General features: G+C 35.8%; 1 protein-coding gene across 1 annotated transcript in view; it reads right to left on the reverse strand.

The window, feature by feature from the left end:
• Nucleotides 1-22,902, reverse strand: part of Xpc (DNA repair protein complementing XP-C cells homolog) — a 55,926-nt gene that overhangs the window by 24,887 nt on the left and 8,137 nt on the right. The window contains exons 2-4 of the mRNA XM_081738971.1: nucleotides 19,260-21,915; nucleotides 5,273-5,514; nucleotides 2,622-2,847 (exon numbers count right to left, since the gene is read on the reverse strand). Of these exons, the coding sequence (XP_081595097.1) occupies nucleotides 2,622-2,847; nucleotides 5,273-5,514; nucleotides 19,260-21,908 (3,117 nt within the window). The 5' untranslated portion in view covers nucleotides 21,909-21,915. The remainder of the gene's footprint in view (nucleotides 1-2,621; nucleotides 2,848-5,272; nucleotides 5,515-19,259; nucleotides 21,916-22,902) is intronic.

Consider the following 22,902-nt stretch of genomic DNA (forward strand, 5'->3'; position numbering starts at 1 on the left):
GAATACTGATGGAGATTACTTCGAGACCTAACGCTGAGTACCACGCGCTATGCGTCTCTGTTTCTATCACGAACGACAAGAACTCTTTTTTGATTACCTTGTAACTGTTTCTAGAATATGCTCCCTAACAAGCTTAATGTGTTCTATATTTATTCCCTAACAAGCATATTGGGTTCCATGTTTCGTCAGTTAATGTTATTTTTGTTTTCAGAATAAGTCTTGTAACGAGTTAACATGTCTTGAAGTTGATGGAAGAAATGAAATGGAATCAAATCTTTGAGTTTTACGCCCCACGTTCTAAGCCGGTTAGGCTAAAGGAGACGGTAATGATGAGTAATGAATGAAATGGTGGAATGAAGAAAGTGGGAGGAAACGGTAGAACTCCGAGAAAACCCACGCACACAGTGTTTGTCCACCACAAAGTTCACTTGGCGGGGGCTGGGATCGAACCCGGGACCCCAAGCACCAGAGGTGAACGCTCTACCACTGAGACACCGCGGCCCCTTGAAGTTGATGGAATTTGCCAGATCTGCAAACTTTGAGCTCTGGAGCATGAAGTGATCTGAAATCTTGGCAACTCCGAAACGAGCAAGCAGAATTTCACGAGACTACCATACACCAATGGCTACTTTTTATATTAACTTTAAGAATAACTACTTGTATGCCTCTCTGTACAAAGGTCTCTAAAGCAAAGAAGTTAACGTATAAATTATATTTCAGTCTAGATCCAAGCAACTTCTATATGCTTTAAACCGATCAACGTATTAATAAACCATACTTTTTAATTCTATAGTTTGGCCAAAATCTGTACTTTTGGTAAGTAAAAGATTTTACATGTTTTAATATCCTTAGTTGGTAGATTGTATTTGACGGGTAAGGGGAAAAAAAAGAAGGGATGTCACAGAACTACATTTTCGAGAAAACGGCTTTTTAATATTGAAAACCATGTGCAAAATGAATAGGTTTGAATTACACGAATGATCACTTAGTAAAGTTAATGGTTATTGTCCATTCGTTATTGTACGCAGTTAAATAGTACCATGAGTCACCAACAAATAGGCCAAAGCACTCGTTAAAGCACACACATGGACATTCTTTGTTTTTTTTTTTTTTTCCTTACCCTTCATTTGAGTTTTACGTTCCTTTCAGCACCGAGGTTATATGAGAACCTACTGCTTAATGTGGGATCCGAACCACGAATCCAGGTCTCCCGCCATAGACATATATATTAACCATCTTGCCAAGAGGCAGGCTCTTAACATCCTCTTTTCATTGAATCTTTGCGTATTACACGAGTCCTTTGTTTTTCAAAACAACTGTAAGAAAATGCATCTATACTCGCAGAAAGGCTAAATCGTATTGGCCGGCGCTGACTAATATCGTTGTACAAACATATCACAAGTTAATACTCACCAATACTGCATCTTCATATTTATTCTTGAAATATTTGAAGAGTCCACGACTCTATTCGTCAGTAAAGTGTAGGTGTCGATGAGTTCACGTAACACAACAACACATGTCTTTCTCTATCAGATAGTGATGTTTAAGCTAGTTCACAGCAAAATGGCCAGCAATTAATATTCACAAACACATCGAAATACGACACTGGTTCCTAAAAATCCTTAACAGGTATAAATTACTTATAAAATCTGGGATAAACACTGAAAATTTTGTATACATTCACTGAAAAAAAAAGTCACTATGGAAACAAAATATGCTTCAAACTGCGTCTTATGACCTGCCAGATTCAAATTATACACAATTGTTGGTGTTGTATGACATGTAAGAAACAGTACTGGAGTTTACAATTAGATGAAAGTGAACTCCGTGCTTTACAGCTATTGAAGACAATATTACAATCTTTGTCCAGCTTATCTTCACAGATTTAACGCTGCATTTAAGTTCTTTAGAATGCCTCATATTTTTTTCTTTCTACAAGTAAAGTAGTTTTACAGGTTATTTTGATACTTTATTTTCGAAAAACCTAGCTGTTTTAACAGGACGTAAGTCACCTAATCTTAATCATTTGCATATCCTTTATTTTTGCTCCAGTGTTTCCCTTAGTCACAGCAACATCGTAAATATCACGACGTTCTCAAACAGCATAACTCCAGCGTGAACTTCAGTCATTAACAAAACAGTACTCAAAACCTTTAAATATTTTTCGATATTTATTGTGAACTGTTAGAGGAAGATATGTGTTATTGCATTCCATGAATTCAACGATACCTACCTCTGTTTTTTGATATCGGAATTATGATACAAGACGAAGAATATTAATAGATCAAGAATTGATTTTGATGGAGCAGCATTGGTGAGTATTTTATTTATTTACTGGATGATGCACCAGACGCATTCCTTATTACATGTAACGATTTGTTCGCACACGAAAGTATTTGTTATCAGGCTTGTGCTATTCAGCGACACAGCAATTCCCACAACCTCGGAGACATTCTTCATATTATGATGTGATATATAAAACTTTATGTAATGATATTCGTCCAACTTCTATCCGGAATGAAATTCAAATTACGTACCTTTTCTTTGAAATCAAACATCATTTGGAATCAAAACGTCACATAATTTCATTAAACTACTGTAGAAATAGCACTATTACTTACCCGGTCATATTTAGGCCGAGCTTTAACGATTTTATAGGGTTCCTCTCCAAGTCTGACCACTTTTGCCTGTTTAAGCCATGTTTCTCTCGAATGCAACGTATGCACACATGCTCGAGCATAAACGGGCTTGCCTTTTAAATAGTGAATGGGAACTGCGTCTGGCGGGTAAATTCCCTCGAACTTCAAGAGGTGCTCTTTTAAAACATATAATGGATGGTTTTTATACCTGCAAAATAATAAACTATTAGTACAGTCTATTGAATTTTGTACATTATATGTACTATATATGATACTGAAATTCTCCGAATTTTCTCTGACGTTCGATTGATTTAATCATCATTAAGCAAGTATGAAATCGGAAGGCTTATCACAGCACAGAAAAAAATTATCGCCACTGCATCCTATTCTGTAGCAACAGATTAGTATTGTTGTTAGTACGTTCAAGTCAATGATGTCATTCTAATCATTAACCGGCTCCATGATTATATTAATATTATTAATGGTAAGTTTTAGTATTAATATTATTATTATATATTTGTATATTATTATTATTACTATGCAAAACACAAAAATGTCAGGCGCCCCAGTTCATATCACTTTGCGTCAGTGTAACACACAATTTACGTTCCCTGACAGGAAAGTAAGCAAATGTTAAGAGAAACAAACTACGTCTGCATACCGACAGAATTTACATTTTTTGATGAGATCCCGTAGAAAATCAGTGTCATGTCCTAACTGCAGCATGTCTTAATTGTGTCTTTAAAAGTGGAAAGGAAAACAGATATACTAACAGATTCTCAGAAACAGCAACAGACAATTATTATTTATTTTGTCTGTAAACACTGGATCTAGAAGTGGAAAGACAAACAACCGGTTCGGGCGAACCGGCTGAATTACATCACTGGTTAAGTTGTGTGTTTCAATCTACTATTTTCTATTAAAAGTCAACGTTTGTTTACCTGAGTGTAGGTGTGTTGGGGCGTTTGATAAAGCCTAAGGACAAAAATCACGTGGTCTCAGATTTACCGAAACAACCTAAGTAAAACTCGCATAATATAATGCATAATAGTAAGGAATGTTTTACAGAAATCTTCCTCGCCTATAGAAAGACAAATTTATGAATCCTATTACATCAGGACCAAGGATCCAATATTAAATCCAGATAAAGATAGACTAGAAAATCTATGTAAGAATATAATTAATTCCATACAATCCAAATTTTCCAATACTGCACCAAATTTTCAGTAGCAATCGAATTAGTGAACGCCTCACAACCTCTATCTAGTTCAGTCATTTCCAACTTGGCAATGTATGACGTAGGAGCGGGCTTTTACGATCAGGGCAAGAAGAGAGAGAATGATCTTTTTGATTTGATTTCAGTTTAGCGTCCCTTTCAGCAGCGGGGCTATGGAGACGTGGACCTACAGCTTAACGTGGGATCCGAACCATATGAGCTCCCGTCGGGAATCGAACCCATGTCTCCCACGCCAAAGGCGCGTATGCTGAGCATTTAGCGATGAGGGAGCTCTCCAGAAGAAAGAGAGAACAGGTTGAGAAATGAAGAGGAGAGAATTAGGTACGTACAATGGCATAATACAAGGTTGGCAGTGTTTGATTAGTCATGAATCTGTAAGTAGTATTTGAAAAACCATCGACTAAATCTTGTTTGCTGTCACCACTGTCTTCTATCAATAGTAGGTTTGCTGCCTTCTCCTTGCTATTTATTTTATTGAGAACATGAGCAGAAAACTGTGACGTCATAGAGCAGCTAGTTTGAAATGACTCATCTAGTTCAATGTCAATGGATATTGCATTGATAAACAAAGATGGCAGCCACATGATATTCGGTGTATAGTGTTCTTCGTACACCCATGTCCTTTACTAATAAACTTTTTTTTTTTTTTTCAAACCATTTTGAAATCAACATATGTATATACATATGGGATCTCACTGACTATACCACGAAGCTACTACTTTGGAACCTCTCTATTTCCTCTTTCCTATCTTGGTGAATAACTGTTCTGTTTAAATTTAGATCACCTATAATCTAATATGGAAACTCTATTATCTTCATTTCTGTAATTTGTTATGACCGTCAGGGGCTGCGATGGCTCTGTGGTAGAGCGTTCACATTTTGTGCATGGGGTCCTTGGTTCGATCCCAACAAGCGCCAAGTGAGCTTCGTGGTGGACAAGCACCGTGTGCGTCGGTTTTCTCGGGGTTCTCCCGTTTCCCACTTTATTCATTCCATCACTTCATTCTTTTCTCATCATCACCGTCTCCTTGAACCTAGCCGGCATAACCATGGGACGCAAAACTTAAAAGATTTCATTTCATTTTTTAATTTTTGTTATGAGTGTTCTCTAAGTGTCAATTATATATTAAGTAGCAACGTCCAAGTGGTTTTGTTCTCTTATATACTGTTATACACTCTTATATATTCATGTTACTTTCTGTGATAAAATGCAGGAAAAAATGCATTTTCCTCTATGTAGAGATTGAGAAGGATTTAGGCCCAAAATTTTGGACTCAAGGTTTGGAAGGCCATCTAGATTTTTGTGACTAGGGGCTTTCAAAAGCTTTGGTAAATATCACTATTTTGCGAATGGTTCTGAAGTTGATTAACTATGCTACACTACATGATCACTTACGCTGACACAGTGGTAGGCATAGGTCTTCCCAGAAGTTCATCATTCAACTCATCCTCTTCTTTCCGATCCTGTGCAGTCCTTGGACTACGGAATGGTTCTAACGTCTCCATCCACCACTCAGCTTCAACACGAATCTTGCGAGTGACTGTCAACCAATCAGGAGCATACCGACGCGTTACATCCTTTAGTGTCAGGTCGCTATTGAAAGCAATCACGTACGTCACTGGTTGAGTGGCTCTTTTCTAGAACAGGTTGGAAGAAAGAAAGATGATTGGAAGCTAGAAGATAGACATGACCACACATCCAACAACTGAAAACCAGTTACTTCCATGATTGTTTAGAACGTCACTAAATAGAATACGGCACTAAATACAACACTTAGGTTTTAAGTGTCGAATAATCTTCAAACTCATTAATTTGTGCTAATAAAGCTTGTTACTCACCTAGGTATCCGACTAATAGATATGGTAATCTTGACCGTAGACGTTTCAACGACGTTTTGGCGCCTTCATCACTACAAATCCTTAAGAAATTAATGTTACTTGACAACTTACATTATCGGTAATTTTAGTGCACTGTAGGAACAATTTAAAACTGAACTGTCTTTTTCTGAACTATGAATGTACTTAAAAAATAGGTACTAACTTTGTATCTAAAAATAAATATTTCTTCTATCATTTCGTAAGTAACTGGGGACTTTGTAAGTAACTTTTTTTCCTTTATGAACTCATCTTCGAAGACGATTTCCTTGAAATATTACAACATACGATCTTGCGAAAAGTCCTTAAATTTGTAAATTCGGAAGTAAATGCAAGCTAATAATTTCATTCAAGGTATATCATATATATATATCTATACACACACCAGGTGTTTTAAAAATGGCACTCACGGACTACAGAATACGCTTTATTCTACAGGTCAAAATAAAGCGAAAAATACACACAATTGTGTACCTTTCCGGTCCTCGTCTGGAGACGTGCATTGCACTTTGCGGTAACGTTGCTTTAAAGAACTATAGAGTAAATTTACTACTCCATGAAATAATTACATTGATTCTTTCCAGATGGCAATTAAGGTCGATAGATGTTAACACTAGCGCTACTTATAAGCGTAAAAATCGATGTAACTGCTTAATGGATTCGTAGAGTAATGTTAATGGTTCCACGTTAATATGTGGTGTTGCCACATACTGAAATTTTTGATTCCCTATAGCGGCTGAAGGAAGCCCCGGAAGGTATACCATTATATAGTATTTTCGCTTTATTTTGACCTGAAGAATAGCGTTCTGTTGTCATTTCTAAAACACGTGATATATATTAGAGTGGTCCTTATTTTTCAACTTTTGAGTTTGTTGGAGTCTCATCCCCTACAATGATTCCATATCAGCCAAAGTAACCCATGGGAAAAATGAACTCAATGAATATTAGATGGTATCCCAAGCGATCTCAAGTTTTGAATGCATTTACAGTATACAATATGAGATAAGGGCACCTTTTAAATATACTATGACTAGAGAGAGTGACATCGTATCTTGGATACGAGTAGCAGAGGTAGAATCGTATCTGCTACTGTATAGCATCATCATGACAGCCATCTTGAATTTCCCTCTCTTGGATTTACGCCCAACATTTGTAATAGGAATGGGGTCATGTAACATATCGTTTTGGGATTGTTATGCACAATAATAATAATCTGCATTATTTCCAAATTAATCATTTAATAGTTATTGGTTTCGTAATATCTGATTATTAACGTACAATTGTCTTTCCAAACTTACAAGATACATTTGCCTCAAATTGCATATTGTAAATGCATTCAAAACGTGAGGTCGCTTTCGAATTTGATATTATTCAATTGAGCTAATTTTTCTCGTGAGTTACTGTGATCTGATAGGAACCATGTTAAAGATAAATATAAACTAATTATTTGCTGAGCAAAACTATATATTTTCGTTAAAATTCAACACGTGTTACAGTTTCGCCAACTAACTCTTTGGCTTCATCAGACACTATAACACTTGTTGAATTTTAACGAAAATATATAGTTTTGCTCAGCAAATAATTAGTTTATATTTAATTATAACAAAGCAAAGCTTCTACTTATGGGAAAATCACATTTTAAAGAGTGAGATTAAGAAAAACTCGGAAATCGAAAACTAACTAATATATATATATATATATATATATATATATATATATATATATATACGTGTGTGTATGTGTGTGTGTGCTACCTTTTTTCTTGGCAAATACTGGTCGATTCTGAACCAAATTTGGTGGGAAAGTAGCCCAGGACTTTTTACAAGCTGGATTCCCTGACTTTTTCAGGCTTTCCAGGACTTCCAGGTCGGTGTGTGTTCTAATATTCCAAGTCCTATTTAAGGATGAATATGTAAAGAAAGAAAGGAGAATAAGAAAATAAGCAGCAGGAGAAAAGTTACTTACGAAGGCTCCACACAGCACCGAAATGACATCAGAAAAACAATCACTGGACATAAGACAAATGATAATTTTTTAATTAAAAATACGTATCCCATAGCATCTATTACCAAGTACGAACATACTTATTTTACTATACAGTGCAAGAAAGTTATCGATACCGTAAGTCTTCAAGCATCTTTCAGCTTTTAAGGATTTGTATTAATGAAGGGACAAATCGTCGTTGATATGTCTAGGAGTAAGATTACAGTTGTCTATCGGTCAGATACTTAGGTGAATACAAGCTTTATTAGTATTATATATATATTTGGTCTAGGAATTAATTCGTGCGGGTGGACAAGAGATGGCGCAACGAACGGAGCGTCCCACAGTTCCGTGTATCCACACATGTGTTGCAAACCCCTGTCATCGCGTATCGTTCGTAGTATAGGGCAGTGGATTAAAGCGTCAACAACACCAGTTTGTAGTTAAGTGAACATGGCGCAATTTGTGCCTGATAAAGTGTTTTTGCGGGGTGTCCTGCTGCATTACTTTAACATGCAGAAAAGTGCGACTGAAAGTCATCGTATTTTGGTGGAAGTGTATGGTGACCATGCTCTAGCTGAGCGAACGTGTCAGAAGTGGTTTGCACGGTTTAGAAGTGGTGATTTCGGCTTGGCAGACCAAGAGCGAGCTGGACAGCCCAAAAAATTTCAAGACGAAGAATTGACAGCATTGCTCGAGCAGGATTCGTGTCAAACGCAGGAACAACTTGCAGCAGCATTAGGCGTTGATCAAACAACAGTCTCCAAACGCTTGAAAGCCATGGGAATGATTCAAAAGATGTCACATTGGGTTCCACATGAATTGAAAGACAGAGACGTTGAAAGACGAAAAACCATTTGCGAATTGCTGCTTCAACGACAGAGCAGAAAGGGGTTTCTGCATCGAATTATTACGGGTGATGAGAAGTGGATCCATTACGAGAACCCTAAACGAAAAAAGGCCTGGGTGAAACCAGGTGAACCAGGTCCATCACAACCAAAACGAGATATTCACTGTGCAAAGGTTATGCTGTGCATATGGTGGGATATGAAAGGTGTGGTGTACTATGAGCTGCTGCAACCGGGTGAAACTATGAATGGAGAACGTTATCGACGACAATTAATGCGTTTGAAGCAAGCTCTGGCCAGAACACGACCAGAATGGGAGAACAGACATGATAAACTTATTGTTCAACATGATAACGCTCGCCCACATGTCGCAAAACCGGTCAAAACCTATTTAGAAAATGTCGGATGGGAAGTTTTACCCCACCCGCCATATTCACCAGACGTTGCTCCTTCGGACTACTACTTGTTCGATTGCATGAACAACGATTTGATTGGACAGCGGTTTACTTCTTCAGAAGATATCGAAACATGGGTCTCTGACTGGATCGCTTCCAAGGATGAGGACTTCTTTCGCCACGGAATCCGTACATTGCCTGACAGATGGGCGAAAGTGGTGGCTAGCGATGGACTATATTTTTCTTAAGGTATTTATGTATTTTGTGTTTGCACTACAGCTTCAATGTGTGCGTACCAACCGCACGAATTAATTCCTAGACCAAATATATATATATATATATATATGCATGCTATGAATTCATTAAGTGATTTAATCCATTTGTGTTTTATTAATATTTTGTTGATGATAATTTCTGTAATTTTGTTTACTACCAAAGGCACTTACAAGGAATTGGTTAGGAAATATTAGTTAAGTAAATTGTATTTGCTTCTCTTAATTTAGTTTTTACCATTGTTATTAAATCATAAAATGTTTGAATTATCATACTATGAAATTACAACTAATCAACTTTTGCTATAACATAACCATTATATAATATTTAATATGCAAATGGGTCTGATAACTAAGCGGAACGAGACCCACATGCTGAGAATTAGACGATGTCTAAAACTGGCCGGGTCAAACATCTAACACCTCCCTATGGTGCAGACTCAAAACTTCCTTGTCACGATGAAATTTATGGGTTTCACGTGACAGGAGTGCGGGCAGAGAGGCTATTACAAACATGCTTGACCAGGACGATGATTTTTGGCCAAGTACCGTACTAGCCCAAAACTTTTTTCACGAATCATGCCCGGACACAATAAGCCAAAGCCCTCAATCTCCGGAATCCGAACTGTGACTGGGCAAGGTAAGGTGTGCAGTATCACACGCTGGTTCAGCAAGTGGTAAGAACACACGCAGTTACGGGCTAGGTCACCATTCAACGCTTGCCACTTTTATCTCTCTCACAAAAAGCAAGATTCTAGGAGTTAAAAAGAGCTAGTGAGTCAGCCTTGGATTAGGCGAAGCAACATGAAAAGGAGAAAAACTAATCGAATTGGAGAATGAATTTATTTTCTATTACAGAGTATTAGTGTGTGGTAAAATGGGCGGGATCACAATTTCTATCAACAAAAAACTGAAGAGCAACATTTTGGAAGATAGATAGTACTTTTAATCAAGTAGCACGACTCCTATAAATACAAATTACAAGTGATTCAAACGTATGCTCCCAAACCAAGTACTCAGAAGAGGAAGTGAAAGAATTCTACGAAGAAATTAGAGAGTTTAATAACAGAATAAATGTTATTATGGGATACTTTAACGTCAAATATGAAAAACATCACACAAAAATTCAATAAGAAATTTTGGATATAGCAAATCTGGAAACATTTTAGTATAATTCATTTAAGCAGAGAAACACGCGTCATGAATTTCTTCTTCAAGAAAACGGTTCCACAGGAAATGAACATTGCGACACCCAGTTCTCAAGTTAAAGAACAAGCGAAATTGATTACAGTATGCCAAATAGAAGATTGTGGGTGAATATTCCAATATTCCAAAGAGGTTCAAGACAAGAGGTAAACATGAAATAGTAAGCGGTAAAATGCATCTGGAAATCAAATGGGAAGAAAGTTTATAGGAGTACCTACAGACACAGAAATGAAGGTTCTTCAATCATAAAGTGGAATTGAAGAGCCGTTTTGACGCACTCACAAGAGGGTAGGGAAATTTCAGAAGCTAAGCTTGGACCAAAAACTCACGAATAATTACATTGTGTTGTACGCTGGGAGCATTGTCACGCAACTTCCAGTGGACGCCAGATGTCATAGTGTGATTCTTCGCAGCAGATATTTATAACATGTACATAAAAGGCCCAAGTGACAAGTTTGTCGGCTGACAATTATGAGTGTCTTGATCTTTTATTTTGATTGATGGATTTTATGAGGTTGAGGTAAATCAAGACAGTTCCACTCAGCTTGGTTTTCGAATCGCACTGGAAACTATTGTTTCGTCCTCTGTAATTATCTTTTGGAGGAAATTTGGCTCCCTTTCAGCAGCAGGCATCAGTTCTTGGCATGACGCCTCTTTTCAGTTTCTGCTCCTCGATAAGGAATGGGGCACGAAATATGCATATAGCTTCCGGTTCTTTAAGCCTCCCATTATTGTTTGGCGAACAGTCTCATTCACCCGTACGAGGTCTGATATTATCCTAAGACTTACAATTCAATCATTCAAAATGATATCCCGAACTTTCTCAGTCGTTTTGATTATTTGACAAACTTGCTTGGACTTAGGCACTCCTTTTATGTCACTCAAAAACACACCAACAAGAAAGACATCATCTCAAATATTTCCGTTCGAGTTTTCCCTAACCTGCACAGAATTTGATACTCACTTTTTATACCGTTGTTGAAATGGTGACTAGGTACTTCATACCATTCTATACTTAGTCGTGTCACGCACCACACTGGCGACTGACCGAGTCCCACCAAGATCACACGCAAAATTCACCATTACGAAAAACTTCCTTCCAAAACTAACTCCAATATATATATATATAAAGTCTCGTTCCCATGTGCCGAATTCTGCATATCGAAACTTAATAGAAAACCTTTGTAAGAAAAACAACTAAAGACAACATGTGTCATAAGAAGGCAAAACAGAGCGTAAGCAGTGGATGGAAGCAGAACGTAGCTCTGAAGAAAGAAAGAAAGAAAAAAACCGCGAAGAAATAATGAAAAAGATTAAACAATTCTGCAGTAAGTTATATTCAAGTGATGAAACGGATATGACAAAAAGCGAAGAGGAAGAAACAGAAATGTCTTCCATGCTCCAAGAAGAGGGTGTACACACTATTCAGAGCATAAATCAAGAGAAGGCATTAGAAAATGGAGTTATACTAGACAGACTACTGCAAGCTGACGAAGAAGCGTAAAAATTTACAAACGTACTTCGGTACGTATTTCGACCTCTTAATAAATGCGGAACATTTAACTCGTATTTCTTCACTGACATCGATATCTTCGAAGAAAGAAAGAAAAAAAAAACTGCAAGACACGATAGAAGAGTTTAAGGTTGGTTTAAAGGGACATGTTTTGCAGATAGATGTCACTATAGTGTTGGTATCTCATGTATTATTTACCTTTCACGAAAATTCACGATTTCTCTTACAAATTTCAAATTACAGACTTCAAATTTTTAGAGAAGGAACTTTATAACCTATCGAAGGCAAGAATCCGTGCCGATTTTTTATTTAGAATTTTCTTCATTGTTGAAATGGATATCCAAACCTTTAACAATGGAACTGTTTCAACAATGAGCAAATTTTAAATAAAAAAAAATCGGCACAGATTTTTGCCTTCGATAGGTTATGAAGTTCCTGCTCTAAAAATGTAAAATCTCTAGATTGAAATTTGTGTAAGAAAAATTGTAAATTTTCGTGAAAGGTAAAAAATACATGCCAGAGATACGAAAACTGTAATGACATCTATCGGCAAAACTTGTCCGTTTACACGAACCTTAATTTCCAAAGCAAGGCAGCCGAGTTGAAAAGAAATATGGAAAAGGAGAAAGAAAGTACTGTTTAAGACTGTGACAATTACGCTCACACACTCAATTAGTTGTTCTTATATTCAAATTAAAACATATTTATATGTAAATTCAATTTACATTGAAAGTCAAGGAAAATTTTATTTTGTTTCATTTAGCAGCCAAGCGAACCTCTTTCATTTGTCCCAGGTAAAGAAGTTTCTCTGCTTTTCAGAAAGAAAAAAAAAAACATAAGACGGTAACCGCACTAATAGACCACCCACCGTTCTACCTCGCCAGTCGATGGTATTGTTACTCCAGCCATACTGTCGCACTACCTAAGTACCTCCATATCGCAAATATCACGTCACAGACACACAGGAACCAAAATTTTTTATCTACAATCTTCGCAAGTGCTTATGAAACTCTTTAACATCACGTACTAGCCCAAAAGAGACGCTAGGAACCAAAGCCAAGCCATCAACCGATTTTTGGGGAAATGGTGTCACGAACTTGAAGCGGCGAATCAGAATCCGAAATTCAAAATTCACAAAGAAAAGAATGAAGCGTCTATTTTTTTTAAAAAAAAGAAATAAAGAAAGAAAGCTGGGAGAACGCCTACACGGAAGAGAGGTTACTCTAAATCGAATCTTCATCGTAAAAACATCACCAATACGCGACTCATAAGCATACGTCAACTCATATATACACACATATATATATACTTAAGTGATTAATTTAATAAGAATGGCTAGCTAAAGACCCCTTAGCGGCCAGCTACTCAAACCACGCGTTATCCACAGCAACATAGTCATTACAAAATTACTTATGTAAATATTTAAAACATTAGCCACAGATATTATTTTTATCATCTTACGGTGACGCTACGTAATTTGTGATTTTGAACTGAGTCTGTGATTGATCTATATACGTGGACTTCCTGTATTCAGAGAGGAAAAGTAGTGCGATGGATGGCGGATATATATAAACTGTGCGAGTGAAATTTAAGTGCAGATGGATGTGATAAGTGACGCATCGTTGCATTTCAACAACATGGAGATGAAGGACGGAGACACGGGTTCGATCCCCGATACTTGGAACAGATGCCTTGCCACACGAAGACCCAGACGCTTCAGACAAACGTGGACCTCTTCTCCGGGAGTTGAATCCAGAGGACAGCGGGGTCTGAGAAGGGACATTAGGAAGCATTGTGACGGTCAGTTAAGTACAGTGCAGTTTTCTTCTGAAGTGTGGAAATATAAGCGGAAGGACTTATTAAGGTAGGACAAAGTATTCTGTTATTTTCGTTATTGAAGAAGGACTATGGCCAATATTTCCGTGATTCGTGATCTCCATACTCACCTTTTTCTAGAAACTTCGGGACATTGTTTATTCATACGGAACTGTCCGTAAACATTTAGAGCTTTTTTTTTTTCTTTGTAAAAGAAGTAAACAAATAGCCTAATGCCTTGGTTGCATTTCCAAAATTAGTTCACGGATATAGGAACTATTAATTTCATTCTTGAATAAATACCATAAAGTTTTGATTATTTTACTAGTGAAATTTGTATACTTTGATTTGATCTTCAATCATGCATTTATTTGTAATCGTCATGTGTCAATATTTAGATCCTTGAAGCCGTCATTATAATCATTTATATGCAATCCAGTATTTATTTATATCAAGTATGGATTATTTCTCTTTTAAACATAAATCGCGTTTAAGATGTGTGAATGTAATGTAATTTCTGTGTTGAGTAAACTATGATTTAGCGTCAAAGTCTAGTTGTTCAAATTTTAACATTTGTGTAGGTTGTGTTAGGGAAATATGTGTCAGAACGGTAAACAGGCTTAATACCATTTTTATTGTAACTTGTCAATTTTTATTATACTCACTTTTAAAAGAAACAATCAATATAAAGCTTCCAAAGACGTGCTATGTTGAGTAAGTTTTTAGACAAATAAGTGTAAACATTCTTATCCCGTAATATCGTTAGTCTCTCATAAATAAGGTAAACAAACTTAAGATACTCGAGTAAATCCCTTCGGAGGTACCTATCTGAGCAACGAACGCAGATAGGGTCCATAGCTATGGAGAAACGTGTATTCGCAAAATAAGGAATCAGTGAGAAAATCAAAAAGTGTCGACAATGTAATTATTTTGATCAATTGGCCAAACTATAATAATGGTAGTACTATATATATATATATATATATATATATATATATATATATATATATATATATATATATATATTTCTGTGTAGTGTACTTGAATATGAAATATTTGTGTAGTTAGTATTGTGTAACGATTTTTATTGTGAATTGTATTATTTTCCAACTGATATAGTATGGGTACAAAGTTGTCTTGTTTATGCAAATCTTTTAAAATTGAGAATTCACTAGAGTTCATTAGAAACAGTGCACTAAATTTTCTCAAAAGCATACTATCGCTTCTAAACTATTTCTCCAGTAAGTCTTGCAAGCAACCTAAACCATTAATTCTTTCATTCCGCAATCCGATTCTTAAACTTATTTCCATTTCTTTTATTAATAAAAAGAGGTAGTAACTGTGGGCGAATTACTTAATAGTCGGTTATGTCTGGGAGGAAAACAATAAATCATTTTGCTAATTAATATTCAGTTTAATAGAAATTTTTGTTTGTATAACTACGTCATGGTAATTATAAAGAATCGAATATCGTCAGTTTAGTTGAGTAGAAATAAATTGTTGCTAAATTTTACAGTCAAGATAAAATAATTTGAATATTACGTTGTACAGTGAAGAATGTGTTAACAGAAATCATATTATTTGGTCAAAACAGTCAAAAGTCTGATTCATTTTCAGTAAAGTCAATTAATTCATTTTTTTGTAAATCCAAATTAACTTTCTTGTTGATTTTTGTAAATATAACCTTCTTTCTCGTTAAACTTATTAAAAGTCTATTTGACGTTAGAACCAAAGCATTTATGTGGTTATCATTTCAAAGATATGCCTATTTCTTTAACTGATATTAGCATACCTAGAAGTTATTTCAAATTACCCTGAACAGAAAAAGTTGAAGCACGGTTACATTGACCATCAGAAATTTTTTATCTAAATTAACTCATTTTTTAAACTTTAAATTAAACTTTCCTTGTTTGTTGCTTTTAAACTATTTTTGCTATCTCTACACACTTCGGTGACAAGGTGATAGTCAGTGTAGCCAACTGAACAAGCCATTAGCGAAAAATCTTTCTTTCAGCTTTGCAGCTTGTGAGATATTTGCTCCGCATGTTTAAATCACTTAATTATTAACTACGCACCTGTTTTCCTAGCGCCTTGGAGACACCGTTATGGGGAAAACAGGATCGATTAGACATTAGGTCATCTTTTGTTATATATATATATCAATTTTTTTTTTATTCCAAACCATCTTAGCAAAACTGTATTTTTACCTTGGAGAACTGAAGTTCAAGCCCCGTGGAGTCAACTTCAATTCTCCAAACTCTCATTCATTTTTTTATTTCATTTGTGTAATAGGCAGATGAGTTATCGCTCATCAATACCATTCACTTTTCAAGTACAAGGTCAGGTATTCATTTTTCTGATGCATATTAGGCTCATCCGTGAGTGCCTTAATTATTCATTCTAGTGCAGATTAAATATGCAAATTAGAGATAAGGAATCGAATTCCGAAAACAATACGTTTCATATTCTTCGTCGCCCGAATACGTAAGATCTGCTTATTCGTAATATCACGTACTAATTCTATTTGGCAGCCCGAGCAGAAATTTTCCTTTAATTATTAGTTATTTTCAATTGTTGCAAAACTTAGCGCCCGAGACAATAACATTATCATTACAAAACTTGGCTTCCAATACCGAAACCCAAGCGTTACAAGACGTTCGTAAGGAAGTCAAGGACTGAAGTTGAAAATGCAGATTTAGAAGAAATATATAAACACGCCTATCTGTTACAGAAGATATTTACAGATTGCAAAAATAAAGAAGAAATAAAAGACAACTGGACTGAAGTGCATTCGGAAGGAACAGTTTTACCAAAAAGTAACATGCTAATGAATTTTAAACGTCAAATTTTCAATGAATGAATTCTGCCTTTTTCGACACATATATCGACATATGGACACTGACAAAATCAAACGTTCACTGTCTTGACTACACAACAAATGATTCTCAAAATGAAGGCATTAACATGGCACAGAGATGATCATATTGCAAGAAGAAATGAGGATCCGAGGGACGGAAGGAATTCTTGACTTAAATAGTTGAAAAGTAACCAAAAGTACACGAAAAAGTGGCCAAAATCTCATCATGACCATTTTTCCTTTTTCAATTTCTCCATCACCTCTCTCTTTGTTTGTTGTTTCTTTTTTCTTCTTTACTTCTTCTTTTCGAGCTTCCTCCTTTCTTAGGTTTTCTAAGTATGCTTTGTAGTTACGGTAAGCAGACTCAGCAGATGTAAGAAGCTTCTGAGTAAGTAGAACCAGTTCTGGCCTACTTCCGAATTTCTTCATCCCAGACATTATATTTAACTTAGCATTGAGAGTTCTCAAAGCCATGAAATATTCAAATTCATCACCTACTCTTAAGAAGAACACGCAAGAAGCATAACACAAGACGAACATGATGAACTACACAAACACACACACACAACATTGAACGGAGCGTTAACTATTACAAGAGAAACCTAAACGACTATTATGATAGAAGAAAGAATATACACAGAAGGGTTGAAGGGTTCTCAATGCCGCCTTGAGAGCTTAAGCATCCACCAACCATCCACTGTGCTTTAGAAAGAATAAAAGCTGAAGAGAGAATAAAGCTGACTGTGTCACATGTGGCAGCAAGTACTGAAGCTTTCAGAAGAGTAATGAGTAACAAGTTTCTGCCTTTTTCCATTTATTTTTATATTTTTCTTAGAAAACTGCCAATCCAAAACATATATCACACGAAAAATTCTTTTTACTTCCCAAAGAACTAACTTTTAGTGACCAACTTGAAAAAAAGTAACTTCTGGTTAAAAAAAAAAAAAAAAGTGACTCGCTATGAGCCCTGTAATTTCTGCAGTACCCTACTGAAAATTATACTTTTTAATCACCAATAATTTTAAACGCCGAACGCATGTCTTCTTCGGGTGTATGGATTAGGTTCTGAAGAGAAGATAGAATCTTAAATGAATAATCATGTGTTCTACTTATTGAAGTACGTTAAATATTTGATGCAATGACGAATCTAACTTATTTTTAATATATTTACATTTTCTCCTTACTGTTATAGGTCGATGATTATTTGTCGACAAATGCATTTTTAATAGTTTTTAGACAGTATTCGTATTGTACTATCAGTCCTTCGTAACAATATGTTCTAATTATGAGGAATTCTTTATATATATGTAGAAAGAAACGAAATACAAATAATTATAAGCTTCTCATACACAATTTGAGGTAACAATATTAAGGCTCTGAAACAACTACATTCTTGGTTGTACAGTTTGCCAACCTCCTTTCTAAAAAGTTAAAAAGAATTGTACAACAACGGAAATTACATTTTTCTTCTACAGTACACGGAATTATGGTATGGTAACAATGACGCGTTAGGACCAGAATCTAAAGGTAGTGGTATTATACTAATGGAGATTGTGGGTTTTCAGTTAACGTATTCTTGTATAAAAATTTTACCTCTTTTCTTAAATTTTAGTAATGGAAATATCTTCAGTATAAACAAATAATAATTCTTAAAAAATCCATTAAATCAAGATCACACATCATATCTTAAAGATAGCAGTTTTTCTCACGAAATGTGGTGAAAATTTTTGGATTCTAACCGGCATCTGAGTAGGATCAGTGGAAAATTACAGCAAGGTAACTAAAATCACAGTACAGAAGAAATTTTTTGGGCCGATTGATGAAACACAATTTGTTAAAGAGCTTTTATCGAACTAAACGAAATAGTTATTAAAAAACATATCACGAATGCAACTTATTGCATCTCGATGCACTTTAACTGCATTAAACTATTACAGCAATCTATGTTGCTTTTGTAAATAACTCTGCAAATCACATATGGAAGCTACTTACACTTCGCAGTATTTTATTTTGTACTTTTTTTCTCGTATGTCAAGTAAAATAAAAATAACGAATTTTAAAATCTTATTAATGTACATACCTTGCACGCGAACAACTCTTCTTTTGGACGATCTACTATTGCAAATACTTTTTTTTCCCCTACAAATGTAATGTTTAACTAGTTTTGTAGAATTGTATAAGATACTTTGAGTGGTAAATTCTATATAAAAAGGAGCTGTTCGAGTACAAGGGATTTCCATTAACGAGAGTCTGAACTTCATTTGTTAGCTGTACATACGAAAAACAAGTGCAAAATGAAATTCTGAAAAGTATGAAAAACTTTCATATGAAATTTTCAGAAGAACTGACAAAAGTAAACCGATACTACTGAAATAGTTTGGTGAAATTTAAGTGCATCTGGGGGCGCTTGTTTACTTTGTATATTATATATATATTACTAACTATATAAATAAGCGCCAAACCAAATCCTTAACTAAGTAAACAAGCGAAATATTGTATAAAAAATAAATATTATGCATTCAAACAAATAATAATCCTACAAATTCCTTTAAAATAAAGAAATGACATGTGTTTATGATATTACTTGCACTAGCTCAATCTAGAAATACTAATACTTACATGTAAAGAAGATGCGCAATTTATTTTCCCTTCCACCACGTCAACGGGCGTCCATTTCTCGTCCTTTTCTGAAAACACCTCCGCCCACATGTCTTGTCCTATTTTACCTTTCTTCTTTTTATTTTTCCCTGTCGACTCTTCATCTGATGAAGATAAAACTTTCCGATCTTTGGGAGACACAGTACTTTTACTCTTTCGTATCGATAACACTTCCGGTTCAAAATCACTATCTTCAGCATCTTGGGAAGACTTTTTGTTGCTTTTCCCGGAACTATTTTTCACTTTTCTGGCACTCAATTGTTCCGGTTCGAAATCACTATCATCATCTTGATTGGCCAGTTTTGTTCTTGTCGCTTTACCAGGATTTGTCGTGTTTTGTTTCGTTGATTTTGCTTTTGTATCGTTAACTGTTCCTTTGTTATTCCTATTTCCTTTGTTATTCGTTTTCGGAGATTGCCTTGTTTCACCTGGTCTTCCTTTGTTAACCAGATTTTCCTCTTCAGAATCAGAAGAATCTGTTGCTTCCTTGTAGCTTTTACTGGACAGTCTTCGAGTAGACTTTCTGCTGTTTTCATTTACCTTAGATTCCTTGGCATCGCTGCCAAGTTTAGTAGCAGTTTTTCCTCCAGAAGTAAGTTTCTCCAACTTAGACTGCCTACCTAGTTTAACTTGTTTTTCTAATTTAGACTGCCTACCTGTTTCAACTTGTTTCTCGGCTGCAGCTGCAACACCTTTTCTTCCGATTTCTGATTTATCTTTGGCAGATTTTTTCACGGTAGATAATCCACTATTAGTCAACTGTTTCTTATCTATTTTCAAATTGTCGCTTACGGACTTCGAAATTTTATCTATTTTCCCAGAGGCATTTTTACTCCCGGCTTTCATTTTCGATGATTGTCCCTTGTTAGTTTCACTCCCAGACTTCGTATCTTTGTCTAAAGACTTGCCAGACACTTTACCTTTGATTTTCGAGGATTGTTCTTTCTTAGTTTCACCTTCAACACTTTGTTTCGATGTTACTGAAGCAACTTTAGAGTCGGATTCACCTTTTTTAACACTTGTACCACTACTATGGGCTTCCATAATTTCTGTACTGGATTTTGACTTCGTGTCTGATTTCTTTTTGCTAGTGCTCGCGGAATTCCGTCCGGGTTTTAAAGAACACAGTTCCTCACTAGACGGTTTCAAAGAAACAGGCTGGAACGATATTATTAATCTTGTCTTTATGCCTAATGCACGTAACAAAACAACGAACATAAAAACACGATTATTATTCGATGATGCGCATTTTGAGGTAAAGTGATCTTCAAGAACACTTTGTAACGGAAGCACTGGTTTATTTTTTGTAATTCTGTTCTCATTTACAGATATAGTATTTGAGAACCATTTCACAATCTGTTCTAAATAATGATAATTCATCTGAGCTGGGGGATAACAATGTTCACCAGGTATCAATGAAAGAGCAAGTCCCATTAATATTTCTGAGTTTAAAATGGAGTTGACGTATCTGCCATAAGCAATCCAACATAGCAAATGGACTTTGTGCATTAGAACTTGAATATCACGTTTGACACGATTTAGTCTTCTTTTAACGTGAGCCTCCCAATCGTATCCCTTTTTCTTTCGTTTCTTATAAAGATCTGGCAAATCGAGAGTGATTTGTATTCCTTCTTTAGGAAATGCTTCCTTCTTCGCCACATGCTCGCCTTCCTCGTCGACTTCTTCCCAATCGGTTTCGTTGTCAGAATCTTCAGGTAACATCGAAGTGTCTTTTCCTTCAGCAGTTTCATCATCTTCACTATTCATACTTTCTCCCAATGCTAGCAACTGCGACACATTCATCTTACTGGTATCTTGAAACCTCTCCTTTTTCGTCGTAACTGATTCTTTCTTGTCTCTACGGCTAGTCCTCTTTGATTCAGGTTTCGTCTGCTTTTCTTCTTTAGCTGCACGTTTCCGACCTCTTCTAGACGACGTAATTGTCGTTGTGTTTTCCTTGGGTGAACCTTTAACACTGTTCTCTTTTGGAATATCCAATTTTTCTGCTTTAATATCTCCATTAAGAGTGGTAGATTCTTGCTTAATAAGTGCTTGAACTGCATCCTCTGCTTTCAAATTGAGAGATTTTCTTTCTTCTTGTTTATCTTCATCAACGTCTGACTCCTCAGAGTCGCTCAGCCTAGTAACACCAGCAAATATGCTACTTTCAATTTTGGCAAATTCTAAAGCAGAACTGTCACTAGGAGTAACTTCTTTCTTAACAACAAATTTTCTACTCTTTTCAGGAATTTCGAAATCATCATCATCATCATCATCACTTACGGCATCATTATCTTCAGGAACGAAATCACTGTCCTCATCATCACCTATCCTGTTCCCTCTTAAAGATTTACTTTTGCTTGTCGGTGGTTTTACGTCGTCGTCGTCGCCCGAACTTTCATCAGACAAGTTCACTTTTGGGATAGAATCCACGAAGTCGTCTGGCAAAAAATCTTCTTTTACTTTAGTCGAAGGGATGTTGTTTGTTAACTTCTCTCGTGGACAATCGTCAAGGGATTCGATTTTACGCTTTTTCACTTCGATAACAGCTTCAGACGGGATGCTGTCTTTTTCGCTACCATTTCCTCTTCCGCGTCTTTTCTTTCTCATAATTTAGCTGGAAAAAAAAAAAGAAAGAAAAGGAAAATTAGTTTCATTCACTCAACACTAAAATTTACTTTCAAAAATTGATTTATTTTTAGTGCATTTAATTTATTTTTAAACACAGTATTTCTCAAACGATGTGTCGCGCAGTCCCAAAGAGTGTGTAGCGAAATTCAAGTAATTAAAATCATGAAACATTTAATAACTTGTTAAAATCAATGTTGAGACAGACTGCACCAGTCATGCTCAGTATCACTTAAAGTCACTACTTTAAATAAACTTAGTCTTACACTATTTTAATTTATATTATTATTAACAAAAATCACGCAAGTGTGTCACGATGTCGCGGACCTTTAGTAGAGTGTTGTGTTAGCCAAAAAGGTTGGGAACCACTCCCTTAACCAATATTCAACTTCTAAATATGCTGGGGGCACGATGACTCTGTGGTACAGCGTTCACACCTGGTGCGCTGGGTTTCTGGTTCGATCCCAGCTCGCACCAAGTGGGCTTTGTGGTGGACAAACACCGTGTTCCTAGGGTTTTCTCGGGATTCTCCCGTTTCCTCCCACTTTATTCATTCCACCATTGCACAGTGGACAAAAATAAGGATCTAGCCGGAAAAAAATCTGGTGTGCACAATAAATGGGCCAGCATTAAACCAATCTATATAATTTATACCCAATTGAATACGTCATCTTATTTACACGTCTATAGTGCTCTATAGTATGACTGGACCATATCTTCTTGTAGTATTGGAGAATTCTGAGTTGTGTTGAAACCTATATACACAGTTTTTCTGTGTCGTTAAAATCACAAATGTTACGCAGAACATATTACAATTTCTTTACTATCACACTGCATGTATTAGAAACACAGTGTAACAAAAATAAATATAGGCACATATATAATACAGACACAGTAATCCAAATAAGAATATTAAATGTGAATTTGAATATACATTTAAAGAAGCATATACGTCTGCAACTAAAGAACAAAAAAA

Source organism: Thermobia domestica, chromosome 14 (genome assembly GCF_964235325.1).
Source record: "Thermobia domestica chromosome 14, izTheDome1.hap1.1, whole genome shotgun sequence".
NCBI classification, from domain to species: Eukaryota; Metazoa; Arthropoda; class Insecta; order Zygentoma; family Lepismatidae; genus Thermobia; species Thermobia domestica.